Raw genomic sequence first — 26,484 nt, 5'->3', positions numbered from 1 at the left:
TTAATTTTCTGTATTTCTACATCTACATTCCATAGTATTTTAAATATTCACATAGTACTGGTGATAGAGAATTCTGTGTAAAACTTTGTCACATGAAGACATTGGCCATAGTTGTAGCTGATGTGCAGAGAATATCTGTATTTGGTGGGGTTTTTTTTTAATTTCCAGAGAAACCAGAGGTTAAATATATGTTCTTAAGCAGCTGTAAAAAAAAATCCTGAATTTTGTCCACTTTGTATTTAATAACAGGCTTCACAGTGTCATCCATCTGGTCCCTTTTTTTTTTTTTTTGTGAAGCACATAAATTAAAATCAAAGCTTTTTATTTCTTTGAATTTCACAATATCCAATTAGCTTTCCCTTCTATGTTTCCACTCTTCAACCACACAAGAAAACACTGTGTGTGTCTAGTTAGTGTAGCTGTTTGCTATTTACATACTGAAGCCTAAACTTTTAATATGTATTTTAATGATATTTAATAGGCACGTGATTTCCAAGAACGCTGTTGTAGGCAGGATGTGCTTCATTATTCTCTAGTGTATTTTTGCAATTGAATTAACTGTTTGCCAAAGCACATGGGTAAAGCTGACAGCTGTTTCTTTAATTAGATGCAATTTGGACTGTTGCTGTTGAATGCATTTTAAATTATGTTTATGATTCCCAAATGCATGTACTCAAGAAAACCAAACAATATCTCTGCTACTCAAAATGATCTTCCCCTAAGAGACCAAAATACTGATTTTGTACTACTTTTTTCATTAATTGCCTTGAATACTGTGACATATTTTTAGACCTTAAAGCTCGAGCTGTTCTTGCTGACCTTGGAAATGGGTCTCTTGGTCTTTCCTGAAACCATCTGAAGCCCTTCAAATGTAGCCACATAAAGGACTCTGTCAATTCTGCCTTGGGCACTGGTACTTAATATATATCATATCATTGATATGAAAAAGTGAGCAGCTTCATCAAAGCATGTTACAGAGACTTTGCAGAAGGTCTCATGGTGATGCTGTTTCTTATGCCCTGGACAGTCTGCTAAATATTTCCCATCCCTTAAATTCTGACACACTTCTGCTCTCATCACTTTCTCTGATAAACAGTAGCATTGCCATCTCGCTGTAGCGAAGATGTTTTTGCAACCTGCTTTTAAGCTCAATTACTTCAATAAATCATAACTGCTACAGTGATTAATTAGCTAATTCCATAAATATACCTTTTCGATTCTGTTTTCCTGAGATTTCTTAAAATAGATGGTTGGGATTCCCAGCTCAGAAGCAGCTATCCACTGCAGGGTGGCTCGCAGCTCCACATCGGGGCACTCTGGTTCCAGATCAAAGTTTATCACCAACAGGTCCTTTTGGCAGTTGGCTGTTCCCACTGAAAGCTCAGAAGTACTTTCTGGAAAAATAAGCCCAACAGTTACTGTGCAATCACTTGTGTTAACTTCAAGCTGTGTGCTTTAATTGATACGGTTTAACTTACCGTCCGTATTTTCTGTCTGTTCTTTAAGGAAAACCTTTTCTTCTACTAATTCACTTAGAAACAAACAACAACAAAGCTTATTAGTCACACTTAGGAACAGCCTACAACATCGCTTCACGATGAATAAACTTCTCTCTCAATGTTAAGACCTAGAAAACTGCAAGAAAAAAGTTACACAGGATGAAATAATCAAATGCCGACTATATTTAATTTATTTAATCTGTAAATCAGGAAAAGCTGTGGGAATTGCAGCATTATTCCTGTAGCAGGATGAAGTACTTGAATTGTTTGTGTCATGTATTATGTTTCACCAGGCTCTGTGTATGTTTACAGTTTACAGAATGACAAGCAAATGACATTATGGTAACACACAGCAAGTCTCATAACCTGGCTGGAAATGCTGAATTTCCAATATCTGCATTTTGCAGTGTTGTACTCCCTGGCTGAATCTTTTCCGGTCTTGCTTTCTAATTTTATCTCTCATAATTAAATACAGTCATAGCTATCAATGACTCCTACTACTGCTGGTTTTAAGTGTAGTTGCTGTTTGGATAAATGAATTCTGTTTACACCTTGCAAAATTTTCCAAAGATTCATAATTTCTTATGTACCATTTCCTTGAACTACAGGCAAGCGGTCACTGCTTTAGCTTCCATCTCTGAGCACAATATCTGAGCTCTTGTACATGTGTCAGGAGACTGTAAATTCACTGCTGATATCGCAGCTATTCCATTGGTTTCATCGCTCCTGGAGGGATTGCACTTTCAGCACACATTTCCAGGCTGCCCCATTCCATTTTGCTCTCAATCAGGGGGAATGCTGCAAGTGTAAGATTTTGTTCCTAGCACGGGAGGATTGTGTAGTGGTTACTGAAAAATGGGAAAGAATAAAATGGCAGCATGCAACCTATAGTTTATCTTGGGTTACAATCATAGGTGTTTAATAACTTCCTTATCATTAGGGGTTTTTTCCAGTTTTTCTTTTGAACAGCAAATGACTTTTATTTGTGGTAGTAGAAACTTCTCATGCCTATTGGCTAAGACCTGAATGGCCCCTGGAAGCTAACAAGGAGAGTTAGAAATTTATCCCTCTGGTCCTTGGAAATATAAGGGAGAAGGGACACGTTTAGGAACACGTGTAGGAGGTATCACTGCTGATGTGGGGATGGGAATGTTTTAACATTAGTCACGGAATCAGCAGCTGAAAGAGAACACATGGAACTCTACAGAGACGTGAATGCCCTGATTTCTTACAAAAAAAAGAACCTCTTGAAAGCAGGGCAGTTGTAGCACAGTCTGATAACGAGCAGTGACAATTTTCTGATGTCACTGCCCTCACAGAGTTCCAACATTCAGTGTGTGATTTACAGTCTAAGCACTTCTTCAGTGGCTGTGCCCTGGCTGCATCATGACAGTCACCAGCTGGCAGGTTGTACCAGGATCTTCAGGCAGGTATTTGCACATCTCTTGATAATTTAATTGCATGTTCAGTAGAAACATGCCTGGAAACAATAGGCAAGATGTACCGTGGGCCAAAATATTATTATTATTATTGGAAAGAATGCAATTATATTTTTCTTTGTCTTTAATGGATCCTTATTTGCCTGACCTTACTTGCTATAACAGTGGAATTTTGGTAATGTTTGAAGTTATTCAGAGAAGAAGGTTCACACAACAGGAAACTGATACAGCAGAAAACTGTCTTTTAGACAGAATGGTTGATGGACCAGTATCTCTTGGGAGATCCACCTGAGTGGGTTTTCCTGTAATCTTTCACTGTCTAGTGCTCTCACTCTCCACAGACACCTGCATGTGCTTTTTTCTGAAATTATGAGCAGGCACAGCAGCAGGTGCAAAGCAGGGCTTGGCACGTTTTAGGTGGCATAAACAACTTGCAGTTAAAACTGGACTAAACATCAAGTCTCACTTCAGTGACTACTTACTTAATCATAGGAGAAGATGGCACGTTCTCCTGATAAATTTCCAGGTCCATAATGCCAAGACTGCTAGTTGTACTGCTGTTGCCATTGCTGACAAAGCAAAAGTTTAAATATTAGTGCCAAGCTGCGCTGAACATGTCTCCATACATCTTTTAAAAGTTTATTTATGTACAAAGCAAAGTCAGGAGGCTGCCTCCTGTTATGCAGAGTTCCACAAAATCAATTGTGCTCAGCAAGTGGCTCCCAGAATGAGGCACATTAGTCTGCTCAAAATAATGAGGCTTTTATTAAAATAGTTCTAGATGGAGCATGTATCGAGTGCATCAATGCATCAAATGATGCTGCAGACTGCATGATGAAAAGAAGGGGACTCTCCTCTTGTGCATGCCTTATGCAATGAACATTTGGCCTCAAATGAAAAACCCGTCTGCTTGAGTCCACGAAAAGAAGTTTAGCAGGTACAGAGATGCCCTGGAAGAAACCTGCAGAGGTTGAGATATCTCTGAACATGGGGAGTTATAGTGAGACTTTGGCTGCCCATCATGCCACTTACCTGTTGGGTGACTCCATGCCTGTAACCAGCAGTGGTTTCAGTGTATTACATCAGACCCCAAATACTGTGGGGGATCTGATGGAACCCACGGGTACAGAGATGGCCCCTCGTGTTTCTGACTACTCTGAAAGACTGAGATTTTAATTCAAGCCCGTGCTCTCTGGGACCAGAAATACAGAGAAGTATTCTCTTTATGCTTCTTCACAAGCATAAAGCAGTGCATCTGAGACTATTTGGAAAAAATAGTACCAGTTCACTTTAGAGCATCATTATAAATGTGACAGTGAATGTTTATGCAGATATTGTAATAGTGTCATGAGCAGGTTGTGAATTTGCTGCCTGCAAGTCAATTACCAGGAACAAATTCTGTGTGGAAACTCATGTTGAACCACTTAATTTTTACTGGAAGAGCAACTAATATTATTTTCCCTTCCGTTAGAAGGATTGATTAGACAGTTCCTTTCCCCATCAGGCTGTTCTCAGTCAGTGCCAGCATGCCATGTATTCAGACTTGCTGGAGCAATTTCTGTTTCAATGCAGAGCTGAAAGGCACAATACTCCAGCTCCCTCAGACCCAGGACTTTTGTTAAAGGTTGATACAATAATAACAGGATGAATGTTCAACTGACAGACATGTTTTCTTCAGTTCCTTTTAGCTGGCCAACAGTGCTTTCTGACAGAGACTCTTTCTTTTCCCTGCTTCATTACCATAATGTCTTACCTCCTTGTCATGTTAATACTCAAGAGAAAGTTGTAATTACTTGACAATATTTTAAAACCTAGTCTAAGAGCATATGAAGAAAAAAACCTTGCTCAATTTCATGTCGTGAAAGGGCTGAAGTCAAACTACCACCACTTTATATAAACTCCAAGGACTAGATAACATTTTTAAACACATGTCCTGACTTGAATAGGTACAAAAAGCAGCACATGGCTATGGGAGCTCTGGAATTTATGTCTACTCAAGGGAGCATTGGTCATCCTCTGTTAATCTGCACTAAGTCTAAGCAGATCAGGGCTCAGTCTCTGCTCTCCTGGTGGGAATAGCAGTCTCCTCAACCTTGGCTAAGGAGATGTCAAAACAAACATTATGCAAAGAGTAGCAAATAAATCAAAAGAAAGACTGCAGCAATTAGTTTGTCTGATGGCCTTTTTGCTGTAGGACTGAGGCACTTCAGTGGTGCCAGGAAGTGTTTCCTTTGCCTGAATCTAGCTGCTCACCAGTAATAAAAAGACCTGGCTGACAACCCAAAGGTGGATGATTTTTCCCCCTTATTAAAAAACAAGGAGATAAAGTGCACCATTAGGCTTTGTTTACAGTATTCTGAGTCAGTCTCGAGCTGTTGCCCTCTCACTCCTGATGCATGGCAGGGAAATCACTGGCTGGGTTGATAGACCATATTGTAGAGTGAGAACAGACAACACGGGTACCTCATGGATCGCTCGCTCAGTTGCAGGTAGCTGCTTGTGTCGTCAGGGTTGTCCTCATCATTAGCTAGCTGGGACCAGCTGCCAGTGCTTTCTTCACTGCTGCTGAGATGGTTTGGGAATTCTTCAGCTGTTTTTGTCTCTCCTATGATTTCAGCATCCGATCTGCTCTGAGGGCTGTTGCTGGCAGGGTGATAAGGAAGGCATGTTGATATTATAGTACAGGCAAACAGACTGATGGCACCAACCTTCAGGCAATGCTGCTCATTAAAGTCAACCCAGCTGCAGAATTCTATAGATGCAAAAGACTGGACAAGCTTATAATTTATCCGTACAGTCCAATAGAAGATGTGGTCTGGGATGCTCTTAAAAAAGGATTTTCTTATGACTGCTACAAATAAACACAAACCAAAGTAAACATTGCACTGAAATGTGCATAGAAATGGTTTAACTTGTACAAAAGGATTTTACCTGCATGGAGAGAACTGATCACTGTGAGGGTCTGTTGTTTAATGCACTTCAGTGGTTGAAATATATGATATATGTTAGTGCAGAATGACAGCATTTCTTGGAAATATACACTGGCACTAAATCCCTCTCCTACAAATGGGTGAATAAGTTTCTTGTGGGGGTCTTCTACTCTCTTAGCATTGTAGATCTTGAAGAGGCCTAGAAGTAAAAGTAGGAAAGTATTGTGGGTTGCAAAAGACTAATGACTCTCAGCCTTCTGTGCCCTTGGATCTTTGCTGCTCAGGTTGGGGAAGGACAATATATTCCAGCAGGTAGTCAGAAACCAGGCTGAGTATGGAACCCAGTCTGAGTTCAGAAAGTACAAGGGTTAAGGGAAAAATGCTTTCTAATTCTGAACACTTGACAAATGTCATATGCACACAGGTATTTATATAATTGTGTGTGTCATATGTTTGTACACATACTCACACAAACATACACAGAGAGGAAAAATAAAAATTGTATTTATGGTAACTTTTCAGAGCTAAACTGGTCTTTTGATGCACAGAGAGAAAAGTAAATATAATCAATCCCCACAACAATGATACCATTGCAGCACCAGAATATTAATGAAAGCAAAACTGTAGTTTTGTTCTATTCACTGGATGGTCTGCATTTGCAACTTAGTGATTACAGCAGTGCAATGTGAACTGCCAGCTCTCTGCAGGATCTCTCTAGAGAAGTTCTTGCTTTCAGACCTGTACCTAAGTTATGACTGAGGCACTGGTCTTCAGTTAGTGCAAGAGATTGCACCAGGAACACTATTGCTCCTGAGTCATCACCTTGATTAAGAATATCCTGAGACAATATCATTGTGGATGTCTCCCTTTGCCAAGCTCTTGCTCTCAGAAGTTGTTGCATTAATGCTGGGTGACAGAGAGAGAGGCAGGCTGTGCAGGGAGAATGGGAGTTGTTTGCCCAAGGGCTCTGCTCTAGCAGGCAGGGAGCATCTGCCAAGTGACTGTGCCTGTCATCCCTGACCCCTCAGGGGCAGAGCTCAGATCTGCACTAACACGGGGGCTCTGAGCAGCCAGGTTGCAGGGGAGTGGTGTTATTCAGATTTTTAATACAGGGCAGGTAGCTCCTGGTGCCTGGTCCAAAACACAAGAGGTTTCTGTGGGTGATGCTTCTTGGCATTTTGGGTTTTGTTTGATTCATTATGCAATTACATCTCAGAGTAGCAATGCTTTGAACTGACAGTTCCCCACTTGTGAACAGTCACTTGGAACAGTTTCTGTGTGACAGGACTGGGTCTGTTGCACTGCCTACATACCAGAAACAGCTCCTTTTCGTTGCTGAAGACCTCTTCCCCAAGCCTGCACAGCTTTTTTTTCTTTTTTTATTCCTAATTGACTGTATGTCTGCTTGATATTTTGCCTGGAGTCCTCTGTGCCTGTATCTGAACTAGCAAGTAGTTTCATGCAGTAGGAGTGGATCAAAGCAATTGCTGCTAATGCTTTTATAGCTACATTATATATTTTTAGGTTTTCACTTCAGCCTAGATAGACTTGGTCCAGCCAGCTATGCCACAAATGGTTCAGATCTGTGTGAAGAACCACAGAGAGCTTTGCCTTTCCAGCAGGGGTACGAGCACATCTGGAACACACTCGGGCAGCTTCTATTTGAGATTCCTCTAAAAGAAATCCGCATTGCATGTTGCAAAGAAAGCTGATGTATGGAAAGGGAATGAATTGATTCAGAACTGCACTGCATTGCTGAGCCAGAATGCTCATGTGGTGTAGCCTCTGATTATTCAGCCCTACCAATCCTATTGCTTTAAACACCCCATAGCCACTTGGGGAACTCTGCATCAAAGGCAGAAGAAAAGTTGTTATGAAAGGGGTCATAAACTGCCAAAATAACTTCATTTTCACAGTCAAGATTCCAAATAGGGGGATTTCTAAATATATCTTACTAAAAGCAGGCTGCATGTTAAGGAAGAGGAAGGTTAGTGGGGGAGAATCAGTATGAAAGACTAGTGACACTATGATAATTATCCATCTAATTGTTAACATACACAGGCAAGTAGATATAATATATGTGCTTTCTCACTTCAAGCAGAGCTTTGTCAAATGCCAAAACAGAGCGCTGCCTGGAATAAAATGAGCTACAGAATGGTTTCTAACACTAGCAGCACCTGCACCTTCCCTACCACTCTGAGATAAGGGGGTGCTGCAGTGCTCCAAGGAACTGGCAGTTTAGATACCATTAAAGTAACAGAGACAATGAAGAAGTAGAGTTAAAAATAGGCAATGCCTTGGGAGAGAGCATTGCTCTTAACCTCAGAGCACCCACAGCAATCCTTTACATTTGCACTGCACTCTCAGACTGGGCTCACACTTTGCCACAGTCAAAGCAAGCTACAGATTTCTTCAGAAAAGGAGTACAGCTGTAAGGAGAGGGTGGTAAGCTGTGGTGTAAACGTCATGAAATGGCATTAAAATAAAATGTAATGTTTTTTTTTTTCTCTATTTAAATTCTACCAGAGAAGTCTTGAACCTAAAGGAGGTGAGGGGTACTTTTAATATTTTATTTCCTTCAATAAAGAATTTTTCTTACTTGTAGCTCAGACTGTAAACACAAATTTGAACTTCCAACTCTCAGAAGTTTGGTCTTGTTTTCAGGTACACAAAGCGTTAGTTACACAAACAAGCATAGCAGAGAACTACAAATTCTGCTACCCTCTGTCATACACTAACACTGATTTTTATTTATTTATTTTTTTAAATTGAGATATCAGCCAGCGCTACATGAAAGTTTAAGCTTTGCCAATTTTTCTTGTCTTGACTATAGGAGACTTAAATATCTGTAGAGAGAAAACTTATTTCTTAGTAAGTTTGAATGTTAGAACCATAATGTTGTCATATTGAAGTTTGCTCCAGAAATCAGCACTCTCATACTCGACTGGCTGATTTCATGCCATCAGAAACCTGTAGTCACAACTTAAACTGTTTGTTTCTTTAGAAGTTATATTCTTATCCTTTATCAAAATAACTTTTTCTGGGAAAATAAACCACCAAAGCAATATGCTGATTTGCTGCTTTGTCACTCACCTGTTTGCTGGGGAACTGGAAACGGTGTGTTTTCCATCCAGAGCTTCTGGAGGCTTTTCTTTGCTTCGATGCTCCTTTCCGGAGGGGCCACGGGAAGTTAAGGACTCTGAGTCTTTGTGTGGCTCATCCCGTTGATCCGTTTCTATCTGAATTAAAGGCACTTCCCTGTGCTGGCCTGCAGGGAGGCTCCCAGGGCTCTTCACCTGCTCTTTTTTCTCATCCAAACTCACTTCATCCGTTTTGGGTTTTGACTGTATCTGAGCTGTGCTTTGGGGGTGTTTGCTTTCCGGCCCCTGCTCTCGGCTGGTGTAGTCGCAGGAATCCTGCTGGACAACAATTAAACTCTTACCGCTTTCAACAATATTTGCAGCCAGTCTTTTTGCGTATTGTTCCACGTGCGGCGGGGAATCGCTGTAGAACTGCTCTGCCTCTGCAGCCTCTGCCTCATCTGCTATGATTTTGTTCTTCCGCATCAGAGATTCGATGGAGCTCGCCCACGTCTCGTGAATCAACATGTCTGTTATCTGGTCGGTCTTGCATCTTTGGTACAGGCACGAGTCAGACTTGCAAAGGCCTGAAGAGGCCACAGTACTGGCTGGCTGCACGCTTAAGGAGTCCTGGCGATGGTGGGCAAATCCATCTAAGGAATTCGCCTTGACTGGGACGTTAACCGTAAGCCTGGAGCCTGACGATCTGCTGTCAGGCATCGACGACTGCCTGAAGCAAAAAGGTGACCGTAGAGAGGGTGGTAGCAAACTGTCACACCAGTCCTTTGAATTCCGAGGGGAGGACAGGTTATCTTTGTTTTCCCTTTCGATTTCTCTGAGCATGTACCTGTAAAATTCTTCTGTTATACTCTCCGTGCTGGACTGTTTGGACGGGCAGCTCGGTCGTACGTTCAGATGGCCATTTTTCTTGGCTACCTGTTGCAAAGCAGAAGTCAAGATATTGTTGGCATTTTTTCCCGCGTAGTAATCCAGTAGCAAATCAAAGCCTCTCCCTTCGTTTTCCATCTGGTTCACCATAAATCTGGAAAATTCATCTGTAATGCTTTCACAGCTAGACTGCTTTGAGACAGAACTTGTCTGGCTCAAAGACTGACCAAAGCTGTTCATGAGGCCTAAGGTATGGAAAGAGGCTTTGGAATCTGAGTCCTCCTCTGGAATGCTCTCACAGCTTGAGGCCTTGGCTCGGCTCCATCTTTCACAGTGCAGTCTGTTCCTGGGGTGGTTTGGACCTTGCCAGATGCTGTCAACCATGGAGAGTTCGGTGAGGTTCATGATCTTGGCAGCCACTTCATTTGCAAAGATGTTGACTGAATCAGGTGTGTCCTCAAGGTTTATAGATTCATCTACTACCCGATTCATCAGTTTTTCCTTTAGCTCAGGATGCTCATCTGTTTTTCTTTTGATCTCACTTAGTCGAGGCGCCCTGTGCTTCCGAACCACCGAACCATTAGTGTGGCTTTCCTTTTTCCTTTTCATGGTTCTGCATGACAAACTCTGGGTCACTAGATATTCATTGCCTCTCTTCCATGCACAGAACCAGGGTTGCTTTCCATTTGAATTCTCTAGACAAATGGCAGCTATTTCTGTTGCCATAGAGACAACTGTTTCTGCCAATTCTTCTGCAAAATCTGCTATGCAATATTTGTCTCTTGAATTTTTCACCTGTAGCACAGGCTGAGAAGGAAGCAAGACATGGTTTCCTAATAAAGACAAGCTAAGCTGGACATCATTATTCAGCACAGAATCACACTTATGCTTGGCTTGGTTTTCTGCATTCGTGGTGGCACTGGAAGACAGCTGTTCTTGAACACCGTGTCTGCATTCGTTGCTTGCAAAGGTATTTTCTCTGTCCGAAAATGATCTGTAATCTTTCCTCTGATGCTGACTGTTGCTCCGATTTGGCGACTTGTAACAGTCTCGTGCAGTTCTTTTCAGGTATCTCTTCTTGGGAGATGTTTTTCCATCAGGTGTGTTATCCTCCGTATCTCCACTTGGTTCTGAGCTCAGCGTGGCCCCTTCATTGCTATTTACGTCTTTCATATTACTTTTCCAAGTGGTTGTGACACTTCCAAGATCTTTGCTAGTACTGGTGCTGTAGGATGTACCCAATGGCTTAGCAGCAGAGTGATCAAGGGGGCTGTGGGAAGTTTCACGTGCTGTTGCTGGTGTTGACCATCCTTCTGCTCTCGTTACCTTCTCCGCTTTTCTGCCCTCGGAAAAGAGAGGGGAACACTCTTCCACCTGCCTTATGTCGCTCATCTTCTTGCAAGTGAAATATATTATATTAAAAAGCAACTCGTTTGCCGTCTCTGTGAAAATGTCTTGTGTACTTGAGCTGTTTTCTGAACGGGGATGCAGCTGCCTCTTCTTCCTGACCTCTTCCATAGAATGCCGTAGGATAATATTGGACAAGTTTTGCGCGAGTTCATCCCTGATTACCTCATCAGCGCGCGGAACACGCGGCCTCGTCGCTGTTTCAATAATTTTCCCATTTATGGATTCCATAAAATGCCCTACATTTTTGTACGTGTTGGGTTTGGTCAAAATGACGGACGCCTCTTTGAGAAGCGCCTCTGCAATGCTCTCATTTAGCTTGTCCATGCTGCTTCCTATAGCTATGCTGCAGTGCAGAGTAATGGCTGCAGAGGCCTGAGCAGCAGACAGAAGTCCACTTGAGGTCACAGGGTACTTCTCCTCCTTCGTTTCTCCCAGACCACAGATGGCCACAGCGCTTGCTACTTGAGTCATGCCACACAGCGCAGATGGAAAGGAATATTCTGCGTCAGCAGAGTCATCAGGTAGCTGTGAAGGTGCTGCGTGCACCTCTTCATCTACAACCGCTCTGCTCCTGCAGTCTGCGACTTCTTGGTCCCGCCTGAATTTTTCCGCAGCCTGGGGACTGGAAATGGTTCCAATGACAGTGGCTGCACAAGCCAGAGCCACTTCCAGCGCACTTTGGTCGTGTCCGTTCGCGTGTTCTTCCTCCAAGTAATCCGAAACTTCAGCAGAGCTTTCTGACTCGGTCCAGTGGCACAGGCTGGGGAAGGCAGACCCTGGCCAGTCAGGAATGTTCTCAGAACTGTCTGGACTCTGCACTATGACAATCTTTGGAAGTTCGTTCCATGACCGGGAAGCAGATACATCTTCTGACTTACAGGAGCTTCCTACGGAGATGCTGACTGCAGCCTCCTCGCTGAAACTGGGTCGAGACTGTGACAGTCTAATGAATGCATCCTGCAGAACAGATTCTGCCAAATTTGTGGCGTACTGACCCGTGGTCCCCTGCTCATTTTGTGAGGGAGGATCAGTCTTCCTGATACCTGCAGAGTCTTCCCCATCTGTCTCACTGTTGTGTTTTGTTGTTGGGTCACGCACAGGCTCCGGCTCCTCTTTAGCCATTTTGGTCAAAGATACATCTTCTAACATGAGGGCTGGGCAAGAACTTTCAACCTCACCAGTCAAATTAGTAGTACTAAATGATGAAGTAGCTTTTTCAGCTAATTCCTTCTGCCACAGTACTTCCTGGTCTGACTTATCTTCAGGTTGTAAGAGGCCATCTTCAGCCACAACATTCACAGCTTCAGAGACCTGAGTAGCTCCATTATCTTTATTCATGCAATTCCCTTCAAGGATGAATGGCAACCTGGCTTTTCTGTAGTGAATATTTTCAAATCCCTTTCCTTTATTTTTTTTGACATCTGAAGATGCTTCTGGAACATTTACTTTTTCATGACCTATTAAGAATAATAGATAATCAGTTTTTCTCAGAGTACTCAGTGGCTTTAAAAAGAAAACAGCTGCACAACTGTGTACCACATCACTGCTCTGTAAAGCTACTGCACAGCCATGTATCCTTGTCTCTGAACAGCAATTTAGAAATAGGAATGGCTGTCCATTTTCTGAATTACATATGCATGAATCAAAATCAAGTGCAATTTCTGTCAACATTGCCATAGCAGTTTTGCAATACCAACAATAGCAGAATTATGCTCAGTCCCACTGCTTTTACCAGCTTTGTATTCATCAGCCTCGTTGTCATCCTCGAGGTGCTCTGATGCCGTGAGAAAATCTTCTTCTATTGAGGACACGGAGCAGTTTGTGTCATCCTCTGGCTTTAAGACACGGGTTTCTGTCTGCAGCTGCCTCTCCTGAACGAGCTCAAGTCCAATCAGAAACTTGTTTATTTCAAAAATGATGCAGCTTGCGCTGTTTCTCCTGTCCCCCCTTGCACACTGAACCAAGCAGACATCTGCCATCCAAGGACACTAGAAGGGAAAAGAATCTGAGAGAGTTATCTAATTAAAAACAAACCAAACTTATTTTAAGCTTCTTCCTCTATAAATATCTCGAGAATGTTCTGTTGCAAAGATGCGATGCGATTTGTCATTTAAATGTTGGTAACACAGTATGCAGTTACACATGTGCCAAAATAAGACTTCTCGGACTGACAGCTTTTGTCATACAAGTGCTTTAGCAGAGAACCCAGTTGTATCACAGGAGATACTTGGCAATTTTGTTGAAATTGCCAAGTTGTTTGTTTTCAATCAACTCGTTGTTTTAATGACAGAGACTTATTTGCAGTTAGCCATCTGACGTGCTGTTATTAATGGCCTCGCACCACCCGGCATTACCTGTCTCTCGAGGGAATTGTTTGTGGGCATGAATTCCCTTTCAGGATCATTTCCCTTGCAATGCTTGTTTGAAGGCAGCGCTGTAAATGCTGGCTGACAAGATTAAGAACAGGTCACCTTTAGTGTTCCTACAGCCTGTTTTAAAACAGTGTTTTATTTTGCTTCTTTGCTGCTCTTCCTCTCGTTCCTTCTTTGTCCAAAGCCCCGTTATTTCAGGCCTATATAACCTCCCCCTGGAAACAGGGCTCCAGTGCACAATGTGATGAGCCTTTATATAAAACTGTCTTACCCAGAGAGGCAGTACAATTAAGTTGAAAGTTGGACAGAGACGGAGAGAAAGGAACTCTTGTTATCCTCCTTTTATTGATATTAAAACTGCTGGACATTTATGCAACAGCAGAGCTAAGTCGATATCTCTGCATGGGACTGCCCTTGTTGTATGGATGTACTCTGAGGCAAAGCCAAGCTTTTGCAAGTTTGTCATCCTGTGCTTTTAACTCCAGGCCCCTAGGAAGGAACCAGCTTGGGTGGAACCAATTTTGGATTGAGGCAGTACATTTTAAGCTGTGCAAGAGATGCCTTGAACCCACTGGGTACTTGCACAGTATCTACCATAATGTAACCCCATTCTGCACCTTTTGTGTTTGAGTGTGAATGCAAAGCAAATATCTAGAAATAAAGACAGTGGGATGAGTGCTATGCTGGATTAGCATGTTTATTAGCCTGCCTTTCCTTTCCACCTAAACAAAAGTGTCTGAACAGAAAACCAGAGAAATTAGTGTGTTAAAAATAAAACAGAAAAGATAGATTAGATAGCTGCTATGAAACAGTTGCTGAATCAGACATGAGCACACACTGTATTGCAAAAAATGTAATAAAAAACAGATGCAGCCTTAGATCAAACATTCCCCTGCTGTTTCTCTAGGCCACAGTTTGCAGGGTTACCCTTGTGAAAAGGGCTGAGGGGTGAGCAGCATAAAAATCCTTGCAGGAAAACTCTGCCAGTCACCTTACAAATGAAATTCTCTGAAAGTCAAACAAAAGGATGATGGTGACATATCTGGCCAATACATCTCATCCAGTCTCAATGCAAAGCTTTACTTGTCTTACAAGACAGAAATTTAGGTTAGTTCCCCCTATGAGAGGGCTGCCTGTCTCACTGGATTTGGAGATGGGGATGACTTGGGTGCTTGAGTTACCTTGTTTGAGCCTCAAAACATTGATCCAAGATCAGGCTGGATGGGGCTCTGAAAAACCTGGTCTAGTGGAAGGAGTTCCTGCCCGTGTCAGGGGGTTTGGAACTGGATGATCTTTGAAGTCCCTTCCAACTCAAACCATTCTATGATTCTATTCTATGAAGTTCTTCCCATTTCACGAATGGCCCAGTGAGATCAGAATCAGGCCCAAAAATATTGACATATTTTTCCCTCTCTTTCTTCACACGTACGTGAACAGGTATAAAGGATGACAAAAATGGAAAGGAAGAAAATGCTTCTTATTACAATAAGGAGTTAAGCTTCTGGAACTTGTGCATTAAAATGTCTTTCAGCATATGTTATCATTTGCTTCCTTTCCCTATGTGGTGCCACTAAGAGGAATTCTTGGCTTCCAGATCACAGATAGGGAATGTTTAATTGGCAATAATGGGAGTGAAGGAGTTTGCACGAGAACTTTGCCTCTAGCGCCTTTAAATGTTAAATTTTAATTAATGCATTAATTACTTTTTAGGTTGACAGAAGCTAAACGAGGTTTCATCTCTGATACGGTTAATGCCACTTGGTATTTTCACATTGATCACATTCAGGCTTACAGTAGCCTCTGGGATCTTCAAGTCCTATCATCAGTCCTTTTCCGAGGTGCATGCGTGGGAGAAGATGCATTGGGAACAAAAGTGGGAAGTGGCAAGACTTCACTTGAAAGGGAGTCTGTGCCCTGGCCTAGCTCTGTGCACAGCACAAGTGTTACATCTTTCCTTTCCCCCTCCGTGCTGCCCTTCTGATTCCTGCTGCTCTTGAAATCTGGCTGTATGAATCTCATCTCTGCCACCACTGCCTGCCTTCCCTGAAGGATCAACTGCTAACAGGGCTCAAAGCATTATCAGCTGCAACCCAGGCACCCTCAGGATCTAGAGGGAATAGCAGGATCTCTGGCTATCTTTGTGTAAATGGTGTGTGTGTGTGTCCCCACCCACCACTCACTTTAATGTGTCTAACACAAGTCTGTTGGTTTTTTATGTATGCAAACTCCCACTCATCTCAAACTGCCATGGGGTCTTTGCTTTCAGCTTCATTTTTCCCCCTATTCCAAATTCCATCCTTCACAGGTGTGATGTGATCTTAAAGATGAGTTTGATTCCTACCTGGGGAACCTGGTAATCGGCCTGCAGGTTTCCTGATGCTAATCCACTCAGCAGGACTATTTCATTTTCCTTTGGTGGCTGCACGTTCATCGAACTGATGAGTTTAGGGAGGTTTGGTGAGACGCTGATCAACTTCTGTAGGATGAAAGATAGATTTTGCAGTCAGGTAATGAAGTCTGAGTGGCACAGTTTTTTTTAATATTTGGGAATATTAAAATGAAATACCACTTATGTGCACCCCTTTAGAAAGCTTATGTGAAAGTGATACTTCAACTAGGTTAAGGATGGAACTGGCAGCATTAAAATGCACATTCTTTCTTTTGAGACACCAGACCAGACATTATGAACTTCTGCACAAGTGTCCAGCAGGACAATCTGCCATCCCTGACATTGTCACGTGCTAAATGGCTCGACTGGGTTTGTGAATCTCAGTGCTTCCTATTACAAGCGAGTCCCTGAGAGACTGAAACGCTGTCTTTGTTATGGTCTGAAATAGAAAAGCTTTGTTAGGTGTGGTAATGAGAGCAGGGCAAATCTTCCTGTTTTCCTCCAGGCTTATGACCTTTCATTTGTAATGACACAGTCACTTCCTACGTGTTAAGTATTTGCGAAAGGTAAATGCAGTGACAGTCACAGCATCAGTGATTTTATGTAACACGTGAGATTTGTCCTGCCATACTGGTGGGAGTCAGTCCCCAGCCCGTGCAGAGGACATCTCTCTCTTGTGCACAGAGGCCAGGACAAAAGGACAGTGCCTGAGAGCGCAGTTCCCTCTGCCAGGGATCTCTGTGTGCTTGCTCTAAGAGCACAAAATCAAGGCTGGTCCCTTACAGAGGGAGCAGAGTAAATACCACCTCCACTTTAGGCACTGACAGAGCCCATGTGTCAGTGCACAACACATGGCAAAGACAGTTAGGGAGTGCAGATCTTGGGCACCCAGCCATAGGCTTTGCTTCACTTCTTCCTTTTCATCTTGAAAATATTAAGCTTGCCATACTGTTATTTTTCCTTAGAGTGAATTAGACACAATAAAACTTTCTGGCTTAGAAAAGCTAAATCAATATTAGAGAACAGTTCACTTTTCAGTAGACTGATCACATGAGACTAAGCATTTTTATTTGACATAACTAAATTCAGTCCTTCAATTCAGTTTGACATTTTACTGTTGTACAAAAAAGTTCTCATCCTTTTCTTATTTCAAATTATAACCTTTCTGTTATCACACCCATTTCCCTACGTATCTCTGCTTTTCTACTGCCTAGATTGCTACATTTTATCAGATTTCTTAGGTAGAAAATGATGGTATTTTATATATCCTCAGTTCTTTACCTTTTGTTCAGAATTTAAAAAAAAAGTCTGAAAACATGATTATTTTACACTAAACCCGCCTCAATTTAACTCATTCCAAGGTTTGGTGGGTAATGCAAAATCCTAACAGTACCTATTAGTAAAGAAAGTGCCAGTTAGAAAATGGTTAAATATTTCATATGAACAACAGTTATGCTAACATCTTCAAAATTCTTCTAAGCAATGCTTTCATGACACCAGTGTGTTTTAAGAAATTAATCTCCAGTCAGTGTTAATTTACACAAAATGCTTATTATACACAAAAAAATGTGATGAAAATAAAGGGTAGCTGCACAAAGCTAGTTTCTGATGGCTTTTACAGATATCTGGTTCTAAGACTGAGGAGAAACTTGTGGTATTTCCTCATGACCCGCTACAGCTTTTGTTCCTCAACAAACACTGTGAACAACAATAAAACCACTGCTTAATAGAAAACCACTAGTGCTTCCAGGGATTCAGTAAAGTAGACCCTCTCAAGCTGTTCTGCACAGCTAACGTGCTGATTCAACAGAAAAGTCATTTGCTGCAAGATGCTGCATTTATTTTTTGACAGCTGAATTTTCACAGATCCAGGATGCAGAAAACAGCATAGAAAAAAACCTAACTGGGCGTGCTAGCAAATGACTTGCAGGAGGCATCAAGGTCCCAGCACTGGTTGTTCTCTTCTGAGCTAAAAGTGGTTTCAGCAAACTGACTGGAATGCTCTAATCGAGGAACTCTCTGGGTTATTGCCAGGAGATCCTACCTTTGTTCACTCACTAAGTATCTTTATTATTTTTTTTAAATGCTTTTTTTTCCTACTCTCAAAACTTTCAGCTAAACAGATAAAAGTATCTTTAGTTCTAGATAAATATCTTATCTAGACCCCTCCTAAAGACCACATAATCATACTGTCTGGAGTTTGAGTAAGGCTGCTGAGCTGAACAAGACCTAAATGAGTAGAAGATTTTCAAAGGCTTTTAGGCAGTAGGACAGAGAGACACCAGAAATTCTTTTTATGCACTGTTATGCCAATTTAAAAAATTGGATGTGTGACACATCCGTGTATCACTTCTATGACAAAACCAAGGCTGAGCAAGAAATCTACTCATATAACTGCTGTGATTTCACAGAGTGCATCAATCCATTATGTTTTTCTGGGATGGGAGTAAGAAAAGTTATATAACATGGTCCAGTGTTGAGATAGTTTCAGAATCCTCATGCATTGCTCTCTTAAGGATTCAAAATCTAGGGCTGGCTTTGATTTGTTCACAGGATTTTAATCTGAGTTTTTACTGGAAAGTTCTGGCACACCCAACTAGATCAACTGGGAGTGTTTTCAGGACCTAAACAGTTACCTGTTTCACTTGCTCATTGCTGCAATCATCTCTGTTGGCATCTAAATTCACAAAACAAACCTGTAATAAGAGAGAAAAAGAAACAGTACCTTATGAAATGGTATTAGAGTGGCAGCAACTCTTTTAAAGTCAGTATATGTTCCTTTTCTAGCCTTGTAGCTGAATGTGTGAGGCCCTTTCCTAGTACAAGGCTGAAAGGTGAGCAAAGAAAGCAACAGAGCAGATATCAAGAAAGGAGAAAAAAAAGGAATAGAAGAGTCATGACTCTGTCTGCTCTAACAATCAGCCTGCCAATAAACTGTAATACACAGGATATTAGAAAAGGTAATGTTAAAAATGCATTTGACTGCATATCAGGTAAATTCTTCATGTCTTTTTCAATGGCTTATCTTTTTTTTCAGGCACTTGTTGCTAAATGTTTCATAAGTGCAATTGTGAGTTGCTTTTCGAGTTTTTCTGCACACCACACAAATATTGGAGTATTTCCCCTGATTTTCCAGAATTTCTAAGTAGAAGTTCAAAACCTTATAAAAATATATTTTTTTAAACTTTTATTTGTAAGCCAGTATGCAACCAGAAGTGTCCAACAGTGCTAATCAGGTACTATTATAGGTTGCAGAACTGCCTAGTAAGTACGTGATTTACCACGAAGTACTACTTTTAATGACAAATTTTTCTGCCCTTTCTTTGATCATTATGATTTCCAGTGACCATTAAATGTTCTGAAGACTTTTACTACATGCTGACTGGAAGGCTATTTTCTAATCAGAAAATCCCTCCTCCAGCTCTGCTTCTGAATTAGAAGCAGGGACTCCAAAGCTCGGCTAGCTGTGAAGTTTAGGAGAGTTTGGTGTTGTCTTGTGTTGATTTAAACCAAAACCTAACACAAATTCAAGGCTCAGTTAAAGCCAACACCTGATTCCAAATAAATTGCAGATTCAGAGTTTAACTGAGAAGAGCTGAGTGATTTCTGTGGTTTGTTTCTTTCCCCAGCAAAGACTCAATGCTTCTTATCCTAATTTTATGTAAATATCCCCTAGAAAATAAAAATGCTCCAAATTATCCTTTTCACAAACATTCTTGTGTTAGGCATCTGAACTCCTGTTGTGTGCCTGCTTTTACCCCAAGACAACCCTGATTTCAGTTTATATATGCACATACCATATGTACAGATTATGACCATCTGCAGTAACAGCCAGCACAGCAGATGGAAAGATCCAGCCAGTACTCCCATTGTACATCAAAAAAAAAACCCACTCAAAAAGAAAGCTCTTTGCCCTTTTAAATAGTTTAATGGCATCTTTATGTGAACTTACAAACGTATTTTCTGACCCTTTTACAATTTCAGCAAAAATATTTCTGTGCCTGATAATGACAACAATCAGGTGTCATCTGGTGAACTTTTAAGAAATGGTTATAAAAATGTCTGAGCTATAAAGCATTAAAAATACCCTCTAGCAACATAATGTGGTGGTTATGTAATGCCTTAAACATGTTGCAGTTTAATCATACAGGCAAAAATTTTTCTTCCTTTTCCACGGGGTTTTCACGTGTAGGCATTTCACAGATCAGCAACAGTTAGTTCCTGAGGAGCTTTGTGTCCAAGCTCCCGTGCCAGAGTGGTGAGGTCTAGTTCTGTACTGGATTTGGGGTGACACCAGTGACACCAACATCCATCCTAAAGACGTGGTCCTTCTGAGCAGCCAGAACAGTCATCTTTGGTTCGTGTGGCACGGATGGCACTATGACAGTACCAGGCAGGTTATCATCACTAACTTGCTGAGCTTTCATCTTGAAAAAGTCTTTACTTTCCAGGATCATATAAAAAGCAAATAGGGAAACTTTGTTTTTTCCTTTTTAATTCTTCCCTATTTTTGCATGGTAATTTCTGTGACTGGTAAGAGGTGTATGGGGAAAATTCTCTAGATCGGTGGTTTCAAGTCCTGAAATCTACTCTTCAGCTGGTGTAGAAACTATGCAGACACCTCACTTCTTAAAAGAACTATATATTATGTTTTTTGGGTTTTTTTTTAATATTACAATATATATACTGTATATATGGAATATTTTACTTGTTAAAAGCTAACAGTCTTCTCACTTAGGAAGAGTAAAGCAATTTCGCTTTTCTTTTCAGAGTGCAAATACTGCCAAACAGCTGAATGACAAGCAAAGAAAGACATGATTGTCTATATTTTCCTTATTGCTTTCACTTTAGCTTGTATTAAACAAGGTTGGCATTCCTGGCATTTGGAATATTCCTTAGATAAAAGAGTACACTGATGGGAGGAAAGAAACACTATCTCAGAGACACAACGCTAACAGCAGTAATTTTTTAAAAAGCGTGCATTTTTCTGAAGTGTCTGTTCTAGGCTGAAGTCTTTCTGCTCTGTACTATTCCCCCCAGACAAGACTTCTTTCTTCTGTTTGTTTTAGGAAGTGCTGATGCTTCTCTCTGCTGTCTGTGTGGATGTGTGACAGCAGGGAAAGGCTTTTCCTTTGTCCTGTGAAATGTGGCTTCTGGTGAAATTAAAACAAGCCCTAGCTTGTGGGGTTTTTATCAAACTAGCATTTCTTTTAATTAAGAAGAAAATATGTTTGTTCTTCAATCCTCTTCTGTGTCAAAATACTGAATCAGCAGAGCTGTCTGAAGGCTGGGCTCGCTCTGCCCCAGCTTTAGAGAACAGAAACAGCTTTGAGGTGCTCAGTCCCTTTTCTCCCGTGAAGCCTGAGTTCCTCCAGCTTCCCCTTAGGGAAGAGATTGAACTGAAAATCTGCTCTGTCTCTCCCTCTCACTGGGATAATAATCTGTCCCTTGCACCTAACTGATGTATTTATTCTGGCAAGTGAAATGAGAGCACAGTCCTGTGTTCTGTGCTGTGAAGGGCCATAAAGTGCTGCCTAAAGTGCCTGCAAGAGGTGGGCTTTTCCCTCCCCTCCATAAAATCAAACACATCTGCATCATATACCACCCTCCCCCCAAAATTTCAATATCTGTTTTAAAAGAAAGGAATTCAAACTGAAGAGACAAGAGTCAAAAATTAGAACTGTATACAGATGGCTGGTGCAACCTTGATTTTACCTCACATGCCCACATTTATGCAACACAGGAACAGTGAACAGGAAACCTGCAAAAAGGGGCAAGATTATGAAGAATCATAGCACTGTGTATCTGCCATTTTCTGACATTTGAGCCCATGACTTTGTAATTTAAAGGATATTCTTAAAGGTGTTTTCTTTGTTTCTGATCCATGAGTTGGTGGATTACAAGCACGCAGTTAAAGACAGTATCAAAATGGTGGCAGGACTGTATCCAGGTGACACAAATCACTTCATCCTTGTCACTGCACCACCAGATGGTCCCCAGCTTCGCCCTAGTGTCACTAGCAGGTTGGGTTTGGTGCCATATACCTCAGCATAGGCTAAACTTCTGTGTTTGGATGTGCAAGAGAATTGTGTAGAACTCTCCCTGTTCTGTGATGTCCTGGCTGGCACGTCAGAATGTAAATGCTGTCTGGAAACTGAGTTTATAGAGTCTTTATATCCCAGCTCTGTGCTGTTTTTCTTCTCCCATCCTCTCCTGTCACATCTCCAAGTCAATTTAGACATGCCAGGTGCCAACTCAGAGAGTCCAAGAGAGAGTTAGAGGGGAAAACTGGTTTGGGACTGCACTATAATCTGCCCATAAAACTCATGTTTAATTTCCTACAAACAGAAGTGGAAAAGGTAATTTTCAATCTCTCCCCAAGAGAGATGTCAGGAGAAAGTAATTCTGAGCAGGCAGTTCCTGGGTGCCAAGTTAAAGCAGTTTAAATACCTGAGCCTAAGGACATGTGGGATACAACTGTGTGACATAGGAAGGTGAGGGACTGCTGAGCCCAGGACTGAAGGTAGTTTTATAAACACAACCAGCCAAAGTTGTGTCAGGGCTATGTCCTCTCTCTCCTGGTTTGGGTGATACAGGGATGAAGCTCTCCCAGTATGGCTTTTAAATTACCACACATCTGCCTGTGCTTTGTCTGCATCTCACCTTGCTCCCCATGCCCGGTGTGAGTGATGTGCATCTTGCACCCATGCAGTGATGTTCTGATTGTTTAGCATTATCCTTTGAAATACTAAAGGCTTGGCATTTTCCTTCCATGCTGTTTCCCCTCCGTGTTTTGGGCAGGTATTGTTTGTTCTCAGGGTGTGTATTGTTTCTAATACACTATCCTAAACACTTTATCCTATGAAGATACAGTTTGTGAAGAGGGTGATCGAATTTTACATCAACTGTGATTGCTATGACAGTTGTTTTGAGGACTTAATGGAATCTCTGACCTCAATAATTTCTACTCTTAGCAATAATTCTGTGATAGGACGGCAGTTTTGGAATTCTGAGCATATTTTCATCCTCAATTTCATCTGTGCAAAAGTAGAAAAAACAATACAGTGACTCTAAAGTTTTATTAGACCTAAGTCTGAGCCTCCTGGCTTTAGAAAGATAGTTTAGATGCCCATAATTTCCCCACAGCACAGTAACAGAATATAGCTGCTCCAAGGCATCACTCTCTGGAACGGTGACTATTTCATAGGATGTACAGCTGCATGACAGGCTCCCTTAGGAGCTGAAGTCAGCAAAAGCCCCAGGAAAAATACTTTTACTCTGTGTTTCTGAGCCAAAGCAAACTGTAACCCGCAGAAAAAAAATATCAAAGGGGTGGCGAGGTGCCCGATGTTGTCCAGAAATTTGCTGTGAGCTTTGTCTCTTTGCAAATGACCAGAAACACTGACATATTTTTGACTTACATTAGAATGGCATAAAATACCTTTTCCAGCAGATTCTAGCAATACAGCCAGTCTGCATGACAAGAGCATTTGTTTTGATGGTTAACAAAATGCTGATCTGCAACCCCCCCACCCCCAGAACCCTGCATTTATTTTCACTTGATTTATTTGTGCTAATGGGATGGCTAAATTAGAAGTCTTGACTTCTTGTAATACATAGATATATTTGTGTGTGTGTGTACATATCCTGTCTGTTAGGACCCCTAATCATTGACTCTCTGTTCTTTAAACTTGTGATTTCTTGAATCTTGTAATCCCAGTAGAGTTTCAAGTATCTTTTATGTTTTGGGGTTTTTTGTTTGTTTTTTTTTTAAGAAAAAAACCCACAGCTGTGAAACGATGATTTCTAAATAAACATTCTAAAAGGACACATAAGATTACCCATTAACTAATAACAAAACAAACTACCTAATAATTTTGGAGAGCCTAGGAATTTTTTTTTTTTGCATCTAGGTTTGGTAGGACTTGTATGAAAGGAGGCTGATTGCAAATGTTTGTGGAAGCTTGGGGCTTCGGTCATTTCACCACACTTACTGAAAGAAAACTTTCACAGCAGACACTTTGAGGCCGGTGTGGTTGCAACTCTCAGTGTAAACTTCCTTCGTAGAAAAAGACTTTGCATCCATCAAGGCCAAAAGCAATACCCAGCTTAATATTTCTACCCTTTGCTGGTCTCTCATTACCATTACAAAGTTCATTTTTTTCCTCTGTCACCATTTTAATTTATAGACTGGTGTCAAAAGGAGTTCTTACTGCAGAATGAATAGAAGCTATTATCGTTTGTGCAAGACTTTAGAGTTAATGCATATTTCTGTAAAACCTTATGTGCCTGCATTAATCTTCTTAAATTATTTTTTTTTGATAGGCCTTATTATGATTATTTATTTTCTTTCTTTCTGTACCCATTTAAATGTCAAGTAGAATCTCAGAGAAGTAGATAATATAACTGTGACAGTTAACAAAGCTGAGAAATCTGATTTCAAGGCCAGTCCAAATAAAACAATGATAAATATAAACCAATAAACCATAATTGATACCATCATTTAGCTTTCTTCAAGTTAATCTTGACTTTTCCCATTTCCTGTATTTGGACATTGTTGGCATGGAAAAATTATGGTTCCATCAGACTATTGCAGGAGATGATATTTTAAAGGAGGATTTGTTCCTGAGCGAAATAATGAGTGCATGTTATTTGAAATCAGTTTGTGGGTTGCTCAGAAGCCAGTCCTGCACCTTATCCTTTTCCTGAACCCTTTATCTCCTGCTCAGCAGGGCAGGCTCATGCCTGTTACCCAAATATCAGCATGGTCTGGAACAATAGATCAGTGACCAGGCTACTCCAGAAAGACAAAGGTAAAACTGCGTAAAACAGGACTTTCGAATTTTAGACACTTCCAGGGAAAACATTTCATAGAAGTTCTTGAAAACCCTTGTGGTTGACTACAGGACACACTCAGCTAAATAACTGCACCAAAGAACATAAAATATTTAATGGCTTGGAAAAACAAACTATTTAACAATGAAACCGAGATGAAAGACTGACTCCCTGCAGCCCCAAATTCTGATTGCCTTGGCAGTCTCTGCCCAGGCTGGTCTTGGTAAGGCAAGAAACGTAACTGCCTGTAGTCTGCAAAGCCAAACAGATGAATTCTTTAATCCTATAAGCAACTGAAGCGTGAAATTATTACGATGTTTGATTTACAGAGGAGAACATTGATGGAGCATTACTAAATGAATGCTCAGATTTCTGGGGCAGTTGAGTATTTGCTACTGGTTTTTTTAAAACACACCTAGATAGTTTCACTTGGTACAGCCTTGCTCTAAACTACTATAAAAATCAATTCCTTTTCTCAAAGACATTTGTATGTCATGTAGAAGCAAAAAAACAAGATTAAAGCGTTTTAAGTCCTTAAATCCATTCTGCTTATCTATGCATGTCAAACTGTTCTGTGGTGCTCTACAGGATTTTTCAGCACTTGAGAAAGATGAGGAAGTAAATGCCGCTAAGCCTAATTAAAAAAATGCAAATGATTTCGCTAGACAAAGATGTCAAGTGAAAATATTCCTTAGCAGTGACTATGAGAGAATGATGGGATGCAAGTTCCAGCTGCTCCAGCTCTCCGTGGTGTCTGAATGAGCAGGTATTACCAAAGCATTACTATGTCTATCAGCTGGACAGAAAGAGTAAATTGTGAATTACACATCTAGATCTGAGGTGTTAGATCAGAAGCTAAAACAGCAATATCCAGAACAATGTATTTTTTTTTATTATTTTTTTTGTTTGGTTGGTTGGTTGTTGGTGGCATTTTTTTTTTAAACTGAGCTGGTTTCTTTCTTACTTGCCTCTACAATATGTTCCCCCTCATATCCTTGTTAAGTATTTCAGTGTGCATAATAGTTCAGATCATGTGTCTCATTTTTGTGCCGTTTTTCACATCGAAGGCCAGGTCTGCTGTGTCTTGCTGTCCCTTGGGCTTAGGTGCCTTTGTCCTGGGCTACAGGAGCAGAATAAACCTCTCCTGATAAATCTCTAAGCAAAGCCTTCTGTGAAAGGATTTCAGGGCTGGATCCAATGGATCAAAAACTGTTGTCTCTAGATTGAAAACAGGCCCCTTTTCTGCTCTGGTTCATGACATCCTTCTGTGGTAAAAACACATAATTCTGTTGATTCTCTTGCTTTTGAGAGAATGGGGTGAGAACTAAGGAAGGAAAACAGGTCTGATGATGGAGTTTGACTGAGCTCAGTCATACGATAAATATACATTAATATAGACATCAAGAATGGAAGTCAAGATTGTAAAACCTAACTGATCTGGATAAATTCCTCAAGTCTTCCTTCCCCTCACCAGGCCTATCCCGGTCCCAGTGCTACTTCTTGCTTCCTGGGTCATAAAATTAATTTTTTAAACCAAGACCATTGTGTTTTCTCCACTTGAAAAGGAATATTTCATCATTTCTTTCACAGTATTTGCATTCAGTACACAAAAGATGCAGCTACAGCTAACCACTGGTATAAG

The 26,484-nt window shown here is 41.0% G+C and overlaps 1 protein-coding gene across 4 annotated transcripts in view; it reads right to left on the bottom strand.

The window, feature by feature from the left end:
* The window catches only part of SPHKAP (SPHK1 interactor, AKAP domain containing), a 63,195-nt gene that overhangs the window by 2,627 nt on the left and 34,084 nt on the right, over positions 1-26,484 (bottom strand). For 2 of the 4 annotated variants that reach the window (XM_050307898.1, XM_050307899.1), the window contains exons 4-11: positions 18,644-18,703; positions 15,960-16,094; positions 12,979-13,234; positions 8,962-12,703; positions 5,402-5,581; positions 3,421-3,507; positions 1,479-1,531; positions 1,210-1,394 (exon numbers count right to left, since the gene is read on the bottom strand). In XM_050307898.1, coding sequence (XP_050163855.1) covers positions 1,210-1,394; positions 1,479-1,531; positions 3,421-3,507; positions 5,402-5,581; positions 8,962-12,703; positions 12,979-13,234; positions 15,960-16,094; positions 18,644-18,703 — 4,698 coding nt within the window. The remainder of the gene's footprint in view (positions 1-1,209; positions 1,395-1,478; positions 1,532-3,420; positions 3,508-5,401; positions 5,582-8,961; positions 12,704-12,978; positions 13,235-15,959; positions 16,095-18,643; positions 18,704-26,484) is intronic. The other 2 variants (XM_050307901.1, XM_050307902.1) reach the window with 1 other exon arrangement.

The sequence above is a fragment of the Myiozetetes cayanensis genome, unplaced genomic scaffold (genome assembly GCF_022539395.1).
Source record: "Myiozetetes cayanensis isolate MyiCay16 unplaced genomic scaffold, myiCay2020 scf13, whole genome shotgun sequence".
Taxonomy (NCBI): Eukaryota; Metazoa; Chordata; class Aves; order Passeriformes; family Tyrannidae; genus Myiozetetes; species Myiozetetes cayanensis.
This window is presented reverse-complemented; position numbering and strand designations above follow the sequence as displayed.